The sequence below is a fragment of the Gymnogyps californianus genome, chromosome 2, assembly GCF_018139145.2.
Source record: "Gymnogyps californianus isolate 813 chromosome 2, ASM1813914v2, whole genome shotgun sequence".
Taxonomy (NCBI): Eukaryota; Metazoa; Chordata; class Aves; order Accipitriformes; family Cathartidae; genus Gymnogyps; species Gymnogyps californianus.
This window is the reverse complement of record NC_059472.1, coordinates 153,127,448-153,137,006: the sequence shown is the minus strand read 5'-3', so window position 1 is coordinate 153,137,006 and position 9,559 is coordinate 153,127,448. Positions and strand designations below refer to the sequence as shown.

The window sequence follows — 9,559 nt, the reverse complement described above, 5'->3', positions numbered from 1 at the left end:
GCGGGAGGGCGGCGCGCATGCGCGGAATGGGAACCGTCACCAATGGAGGAGCAACGCGTGCGCGGGGGCCCAATGGGACATGCGCCATGCGGCCCCGGGCCGACCCGCTGCGGGGAATTGCGGCCGCCCGTGCTTGCCGTAGAGTGGGCTGTACCAAGCCTTTCTCCTCAGGCGGGGGGGGGGGGTGGGGTCGGAAAGTGACGGTGCGCCGGGACCCGTCGGCCCCCGCCCATCCTGTCGCCGGCGGGGAGAGCCCGGGGGCGGCGGCGCGCGGCGCGCGGCGCGGCGGTGAGGACGCGGCGCGGCGGCAGCGCGGAGGGCGCGGGGCCGCGCCGCACTCCGTCCCCGGCAGTGGCGGCGCCGGCGGAGGGGCGGGGCGCGAGGGGCGAGCGGCTTGGGTAATGGCAGCGCTGTGAGGACGGAGCGGGGCAGGGACCGCGGCCGCAGGGCAGGGAGCGAGGGAGGCCGGCCGGCGGGTGGGCGTCGCTGACTCGGGCCCCTTGCCGCCAGGTAACCCCTGTCGCCCGGCCCGGCCGAGGGCGCCGCCGGGCTGAGGGGAGGGAGCCCCGCGCTCGAGGGGGAGGCGGCGGTCCCCGTCCCCGCGCGCTGTGGGCGGCCGGGCCGGGCCGGGTGCGTGTGGGGGCGCTGAGGCCCTGCCTCCCCGCCCAGGCGGCAGCGCCTCCCGGCTCCCTGCCCGCCGCCCCGCGGGGTCGTCCCTGCCGGGATCCGCCGGGCCCGCCCCGAGCACCCGTTCCTCGGCGGTGTTTGTGTGGCAGCGCCCTCCCCCCGCGGGGCGCCGCCGGGGGAGGGGGGGCGCGGGCCTGGTCCTGCCCCGGGTCCTGCCCTTGCCCGGCGGGGAGGGTGTGGTGCGGCTTCTGCGGGGGGGCTGGTCATCTCTCCTCGGTGCGTCCTCAGCCAGTTTCGCTTTTGTTTTGGTGGTGAGGGAAGGTGGGGAGCGCTCGTCCCCTGCCCGCGGCCTGCCGGAGGGGGCCGTGGGGAGCGCGGTCTTCCCGCTGCTGCGGGACGGGGATATCGGGGGCACGGGGGGTGGTGGCAGGCAACGCTGTTTACATGTGTGACACGGGTACTCCTGCCCTTGGCTGTTCACCCACCACTAGCTTGTAATATTATTTCTCGAGATGGTTGAATAGGTTGGAAATTTGGGGAGTGTTGTGACGCTGGCCAAGCACCTACATTTATTTGTGTGAACAAATATACTCAGTATGACAGCGGTATGTTTTAAAGAACGAGGCGATGGAAGCAACATCCTTTCATTATCCTCATGTGTAAATATGTTTCAACAGTATCTGCTTACCTTAGGGCTTGTCAAACAGGTATGGTTTCCCACCCCCTGAATAGTATAAACCCTAGGGTAGGTATTCTGCTCTGCTATAATTTTTACCATGGAGGTTACTTGCATCAGTACAAGACATTTAATACTCTAAGCTGGTGAGCTTGCGCACTGCAGACACTGAAGCACAGCAAACCCCCAAAACCCCAGAGTCTTACAGAAAAAGTTATACTGCATTTGTTAACATGTCTACAGAACAACTTTAAATTCACAGTGACGTGAAAGCTGTAAGAGAATGCCAAATAACAGTCAGCTCTGTCTTAAACTATTTAACTCCAGAATACCTTTATGTGGATGCATAGTGCTTTACATATTGTTAGGTTGTGGTGATATGAAACACAGTGTTACTGATTCTGTGTGATGTATTGCAGGGAGGACTTTTTCTTCACCCTTCCTTCTTCCCCTCAGTTTTGCTTATCTGTGAAGGAATGGTTCTTTTACCTTGGAGGTACCAAGTGTGTTTCAGAGAGAGCAACCTATAAAGTAACACTCAACTAAGTATAACTTCATTACCGCAAGAATCTCTTAGGATTCTTAAAATTTTTGTGGACCATGATGATTTTTTTTCTTGGGGTCAGCTGAAAATACTCTTGTGTTTTCCAGAAGAAGAAGAAGAATATTAGAGCTTTTAGAAGGCTACCACTTTTTTTTTTTCTTCCCCTCCTGCAAGTGAGCTCTACTGTTGTTTACTTCTACTGAGGTTCATGTTTCTTTGAAACATACATCAGTTTGTGTTTTTCAACTTACTTTCTTTGATGGATATCTATTTGTTTTGTCAGTTCTCACTGATTTTCTGTGTAGTAAGCTGCTACTGACATACATGGATTGAAGATTTTTTATTTCCAAAAGTGGTAATAACCATGTTGCAAATATAACAACTTAAATGTTTCTACTGAACTGAAAATATTTATGCACCACTTACTGAGCTTTAGTTCTTAAAAAAGTTTCCTGTTCATAAAACCTAGGATAATACCACTTCCTCGATATTACTTAGTTGCTACTCAGTTTCTTTATGAAATCAAAGCAAATGTGGGTTGGGTAATACATTGATTAAATTTTAAACGGAAGCTGTTGTGTTGCAGGTAGAGGAAAACAACCCTCTGTGGTTCCTGAATTCACAGCAGTTAAGGAGCTTGGTTAGTTAGTCAGGGTGGCATTTTGCATGCATACAGTGTAAAAGTTGCATCTGATTTTTTTTTTTCCCCTTAAACGGGGAAGCTATATATCATGCAGTTTGAGAGAACTAATCTGCCTGAGAAAAATTAAGAGCCAGTAGTGGTTAAGGTAGTAAGCTGGTTGCTAAATAGTTTTTTAGCATGACATTTGATTCTTTCCCTTATAGAGGTGTGCCTCTTGTGCTAAAAGTCTGTTTGTCACTAGCTTTCTTTTTTCCCTTCTGACCTTGAAAATTTGGGAAGACAAGTTAAGAGTCACTTGTCCATCTATTTAAAATGGAAATAGAAGTATTCTTTCCACTTTTTGTTTTAGTCTTACAGTGTCGTGTTTCTGAGCAGGAACTAGGCTTGCTTTGTGCATGGAGTGTCACACATCAAGTCCTTTCTAGATTAGGTGCATGGGACAGAGACAAATAGAAACAAAGAAGAGGCCTTCACAGTTGTGTCTCTCGGGACCTCTTTTTTTAAATTACCTTACTTTTTTCCTAGTTTCTTTCAGTAATTTAATGTTTGTTTTTCAATAAATCTCTTCCAGTATATTTGATATGAAATTACTAACACGGCTTCTGTATTTTCAAGCCATGTGTTATTTGAAAGCATTCACTATTTGTCCTGGTGCACAGTGCAATAAGCTGCACAAGCTCTGCATAATGGTCTGTGTTTAGATGTGTTTTCTTTTTGTCATCCTGATCAAAGCTTTCGGGTTTTGTGGCTTTTTAAATATAACACCAAAAATGTCTTATGAAAGCTTGAGGTGAACATAGGCTACAAACTGACAGTAGTAATTTCAAATACTCTGGTAATACGTTCAGTGTGTTCCTGCCCAAAATTCTCTCACATACAGCTGAAACAGTCTTCGCATAAAAGTGAACAAACAAAAATTTACAGGAAAGTTGTTTTCTTCATATGGCACTGTTGAATGGACAGCTTGGTAAGGTGATGAACTTCATGAGGCAAGATGTTGTTAGATTAATTGGTGTTATGTTATAGACTATTCGTGCAACATTAATGTTACCTTCCATAATGTTAGAAGTAAGAGCTTGTGAGTTTGATTTTTGGAGGGTGGGGAAGTGGGGGTGAGTGTTCTTCGTGTTGCTGTATCATGGTGGTGCAACAGTGTACAGAGTTTAAATTGAAAAATTCAAAGGTAATGTTTTTTTTTTTAAATGATTGTGCAATGTAGTCTGACATGTTTAATTCTTCTACAGATTAACACTAAAGCCCCACAATGTCCTTGAAACCACGAGTAGTTGACTTTGATGAAACATGGAACAAACTTCTAACAACAATTAAAGCTGTTGTTATGTTGGATTATGTTGAAAGAGCAACGTGGAATGATCGCTTCTCGTATCCTTTAAATGAAAATCTGACTTAATGTGTTTGTATGATGTGTTTAGCACGGAGTAGGCCTGCGTTATATAACAATTTCAGTGGTCTTGATCAGAAGACTGTTGTAAGGTTGTATCTGTTATTAACCCTGTGGGTCAGTGGGTATGTTGAAAGGGATGGAAATTCTGCATATTTGGGAAGTATTCTATGTGAACATCACCATGGTAATAAAAAGTAAACCGGTCTGAGTTTTACTCACTTCTAGTAGCTCTAATAATTAGCCTATGCTATAGCTCTTCACAAAAGTACACGCATTGGATTTTCCCTATTCTGATAATGAGTTTTTCTTGTATGCTGAAGTGTTTGTGTAGCAGGAGAAACACCTAAGCCAGAGAATGCACATCGTTAAATGTGGGGGGGTGGGGGGTGGTGAGGCTGTTCTGTTTAAAGATGTCTTCCTCTTCTTTGCACTTCTGTGTACTGATGACTACCATATTGGATGTTTCTATAGCAAGGGTTTATAAAAAAGCCTTCTTCCTTTCCCTCCACTGTTACTGCCTCTCTATTCCTGACAGTTAAGCTATGTTTAAAGATAATTACTCTTTCTAGCTGTGATCATATGGTCTTGCTGTTCAAGTCACAGCTGTACGTATATTGTGGTAGTGAAAGGTTTGTATTTTACATGTAAAACGAACTTGTAATTTTTTACAAGATTTAAGTTTCAGTGAACTTCTTTTAAAAGAAGTTTAACTATTCTAACCAGTTATACTGTGCCCTGTGTCTCTGCATTCATTAGCCATTACAGTGTGGTGAATAATTAGAGAATTTTAGGAGGCTTTGCAGCTGTTCCGCAGCAATTTGACTGAGTTTGGTTTAATTATAGGGGGGAAGAATGGTTTAGACTTATTTATTGATTTGTTAATTCTTCTGGGTGAAAAAAAGAAGCTCCTGAGAAGATTCTTATACATACATTTTTACAACATAAGCTTATTCCAAGTGCAGGAGCTAGACTCTAAAGTCTTTTCTCTTTCTGAACGTGTTACCGTTTCTCAGAATTGTTTTCCCATGTGCCTGTGTTTTGAGTGTGTGCATGTGTATAAATACATAAAAGAAAAATCTAGTTGCTCATAGTCCTTGTGGAGCCTTGTTCTATGGTGCAATAACCTCTAAGGAGCCCTTTCATTTTAAAACTTTGTGATTAACTTCTGGGGGCATGACTGTTCACCTTGTCTTGGGGTCAAGTTCAAATGACTGCAAAATATACAGACTTTTTGAATTACTTAGTTGTGCACTTATGTGCTGACAAATTGTGCTGTAGTCATTCTTTCTAAGCAGTTTTTGAGAATTGCATATTTCAGTCTTCAACAAGTGGTTAAGTTCTGTAGCTTCAAGCTCTAAACATTTAAACAGGGGCACCTAAAATAGATTTAAATCTAAAATAATAGTTGAATGAGATGTTGGATTGATTCCTCTTGTCACACTGTTTCACTTAGAACTTCTTATGTGGAGGCCTTGTACACAAGTCTGCTGTTGATCCTCTTTTGGGATTTACTCCAGTTGATTGAACATCAGAAAGGGAACGCTTATGAATAGCAGACTTAGGAAGCAGTCTTGGAAGAATCATTTGGCATGTAATTCTAAGACCTTACTATCATCTCTTAATTATGTTCCTTGGAAAGTGGCACTGTTAGTGCCTGATTTGGGACAGGCAAGAGCCTTTTGGCTTATTCTTTATGGCTGAATGGCCTGAGGAGCTTGTATGACTTGTAACTTCCAGCGTAAATGTTGATTGTTTAGTACTTCTGCTACCTTTAACCAAACTCTGTGTTTTAACACAAACTGCTCAGTGAGTATTCAACAGCTTGGTGAAACTGGTAGTTCTATACAGCTGGTGTGAAAGCTTTTTCCAGGTTTTAAATATATAAAGAAAACAGAACTATTAATGGTATATTTAAGAAGATGTGGCATTTAAAAAATACATCTTCTTGTTCTTTGTTAGGTTTTTATTCTCTGTTAAATTCAATTTAATTGAAGCAATCTGTTTCTAAACATCTACAGGGATTTTAAAGGAAATGTTGTATTAACTATTTTTCTTGCTGCTTAATAAGCACAAGAAAAAGGTGACAAATGATTTGGACTGTGTGTTAATGAAATTCATACAGGTTATTTCATTGATTATAGTACCACTTCGTCTTTGTAGTCTCTCTGTAGTCAAAACAATGATGTGGAAACAAAGGATAAGGTGCAGCAAAGAATCATGATTTCAGTCTGCAGCAGTGTATTCTAAGAAGTGTTTGCTTTCTCTTGTGCTGCTTGAGACAGCTGACATCAAATGGTGTTTGCAGACTAATAGTATTTTAGGTGTGAGAGGCTTGTACTGGGCATATTCCAGTTCTAGAACTAATTTTTGCCTCACTACTTTCCCAGAACTTGTTTGTCTTGAATATAGTGTTTTCTGTGTAACTGATGATAATTTTATTGTTGAATGTAGCTTATCTTTAAATATAGCTTATCTCAAAATGCTAGAATGGCAATGAGCTGGGAACCACAAATGTGTAAGAGTTAAAATCTTCTGGAAAAGATCACTTGAAAGACCATATGTCACTTTATTTAAACTGTGAGTCATCTTGAGCCACCTTTGACCTTCAGATTTCCTTTAAGGTTCTCTGCAGAAAGAAATGTTTCTGGAGTTGTTTCATTGTCTGGTAAATGAGTGACAGTTATGTCTCTCTCTTTGAGATATTATTTACAATAATTTGGTTATTATGAATGCTTTGTGTAACTTTCAAGACTTTGCTTCTAACTGTTCAGTAGGCTAGGGGCTGCTCTTCAAGTTAAGAGGCTGATCAAGCTTGATTAAAGAGTGGTAGTTCAGGTGTACTTTAACTACCTTTTAGCAGTAGAGCTTTTTTGAACGGGTAGAACATCAGGATCTTCCTGTTGTTGTCTTGGGGTTTCCACCAACCAAATAAATAGGATGAACAGTACCCAGGGAGGAAGGTAGTTGTACTGCAAACAGAATTATTTTAAAAGTATGCAACATGGTCACCGGCTTTTTTCAATTTTTCTGCATGTTTGTTCTCCCTCCTCTAATCCTCCAGTTTACAAGAATCTTATGATGAACCAGAAACTTATAAACATGTATCTTCAACATAAGAACCAGCCCCAAGAGGAGGAGGAGTAAACAAAGTTCATATGATCATGATTCTTTCTGATTGTGAGTCCTCAAGTGCTCTATGAATTTTGATTCTGTTACAGAGGAAGACTGACAATCACAGAAATTTTCCAAAAGCTCTACTTTGGTCTTCTAGAGAAGATCTATTCAAAACCTTCTGTTAATATATGGTCTTAAGTAGATGCTTTTTTTAACCCTGAGGACAATATTTGTGAGCTTTTATGGCCTTGGATACAGTATTTTCTTGTTGATGGGAATTTCCCCCCCCCCCTTAGTTTGGAATTGCTTCAGTTTCCCATTGCTGGGTAATGCCCCTCAAATAGCAACTACTGGAGCACTTAAATTGCACATGGCTTTTGATGCTCTTGTTCTCAACACAGAGTGAAGGCCCCTAAGCAGCAGTTTGGCTTCAGCTTCCTTTGACCTTTCTCACCCTGCAAAACTATGTCCTGAACTGGAAGGACAGATGGCTTTTACTATTAAAGATAATTTATTGAACAGTAAAGGCTTCTTCCTGATCTTCTAAGGGACAGCAGCACAGAAAAAAAGTTTATTGAGTAAAATACCAGTGATGATTAATGATTCATCTCCCCTCAAAGGCTTTTTTTTGTTAAGAGATTCGCAACATTTTGAACGTTACACTTAAATTTGGATTCTGGACTGAAAGATATAGTTAGATGAATAAACTAGTACAAATTGAGCAAGAATGTGAACTTTCTGTAGCAAAGCTACTCTGTAAGGCGTTCTTGAGACTCATGGTATCTCTTTTTTGTAGAAATCCAGAGAAACTTAGTATCCAGCAAGTAGAATTTGGTGTTGATTTTTATCATTTGGTTGATGCAGGAAAATGTGTGAGGTGCCTGTGGATGTGCTTCTGTGATTAAGCTGTTAGTTTAATTTCAGCAGGTATGCAAACTGAGCGTCATACGTCAAGGAAGAATACTAGATGCAGCTTTCTTCATTTGCAAGAAAATTTGACAGTTCTCTAGAATAAGAAAAGGCATGTTTGGAAGATGTGTGTTTTCATGAAGGAGTACAGATACTATTTTCATTCTTAAATAGGTTTATTACAACTAAGAAATTGTTTACAGCAGTCAAGTCATCTGGACTCCTAACTGAAGCCTAGGGCAGAGAGACTAGATAAATTCAGAGATATTTGTTTGCTGCTTTCATCAGATAAGCTGCCATTATTGTTTTCTTGTGCTGTTGTGGTGAAGACTGCCTGTTTCCTCTAATGTTGAAGTAAGTTGTTCTTGTAGCAGAGATCCATAATAGTTTCGGTGATTCAGATAGTGTAGTTGTGGATTTAAAGAGGAAAAAAAAGTCATGTCCCCTCTGCTTGTGAGTAGCTTACAAAGATTTTGAATTCTGGAATTTACTGTCTGAGAAATCTTATTTGCATAGTGAAGAGGCTTGCTATCTGAATTATATTGAGGATGTGTTTGACTACAGACCATCCTTAGACTGACAAAATTTGTTGGGGGGGGAGGGAATGTGTAAAAAAAAAAAAAAATAAAATTGTTCTTTACAATCTGTTTAAGAAAACCTTTCATTCTTCACTACTAATTTAATACTTTGTTTTGATATTTTATTGGTCATAACTTTGTAAGTTGGTGTAATGTAATTCTAGCTACTGTTACAAAGCAGTGAATATTGCCTATTTTGTTTGTTGGGGTTTCCATTTAATGCTTCTTGCCATTCTGAGGAGAATTCTGATAAAGATGATCTATATGGATGAAATAACTGTATTCGAGATTAGACTCTGATTAGGCTCTCCAAGATTCCAGTTGCCAAGTAAAGGCTTTTCTCCATTTAGTTGTCCTACATCAGTATCTTCTCTGTTTTGAGTAGTACTTCTATATAAAAAAAAGAAACATGCTTTTGGGAAAAACTGTGTGATGAAAGCTTGACACTGTTCTGTAGACTAAGCAGGTGACTTGTCAACTGCCCTTATGCCTTTGATCTCCTTTTACACAGGCATGTGCTTTTTTAAGGTAGACTAGAGGAAAGCAGATCTTGTGTCTTCCCTTAATTAAAGAGTTTACCTTAAAAAGTAGTGTATACTAAATCATTATTTCTAGCATGGCTGGTTTTATAAAGTGCCTAGACTTAGTGGATAAGCATGATGCTTTTAAACAATTTTTGCAGAACTAGTTTATTTCCCACAGTTATTCTCCTGAAGCTTGACTTAATCCTTGCTTGACTTTTCTGAAAGCAAAGTTCTTAATCATAAATTCTTTTCCTGACAAAGTGTCAAGTGACTTTTTAAAAACTTGATATAAACCTTACAAACCAAAGGTGTAGCTCTGCAAGATACTTCAGGGACAAAACCATCTTAAGGGTTTTAACTGTTTGCTGCTGCCCATTTAAGTGAGCAAGTGTAACTGTTTTGTGTGGCTGTGATCTAAACAGGATTACTGAAATTATAATAATGATTAATAATGGTTAAAAATAAAACAATTTTGCATCCACACCACCATTGTGATGACTTGATTTCCAGTGTCCCACAAAATTGTTTTACCTATGGAG

At 41.2% G+C, this 9,559-nt stretch overlaps 1 protein-coding gene across 5 annotated transcripts in view; it reads left to right on the top strand.

The window, feature by feature from the left end:
* Window positions 1-238: 238 nt before the first annotated feature.
* CUL2 (cullin 2) overlaps window positions 239-9,559 on the top strand; it is a 52,455-nt gene continuing 43,134 nt past the window's right edge. For 3 of the 5 annotated variants that reach the window (XM_050890651.1, XM_050890648.1, XM_050890652.1), the window contains exons 1-2: window positions 468-510; window positions 3,735-3,873. In XM_050890651.1, coding sequence (XP_050746608.1) covers window positions 3,755-3,873 — 119 coding nt within the window. In that variant the 5' untranslated portion in view covers window positions 468-510; window positions 3,735-3,754. Of the gene's footprint in view, window positions 289-467; window positions 511-2,090; window positions 2,203-3,734; window positions 3,874-9,559 lie in introns of those variants that run through there. The other 2 variants (XM_050890649.1, XM_050890650.1) reach the window with 2 other exon arrangements.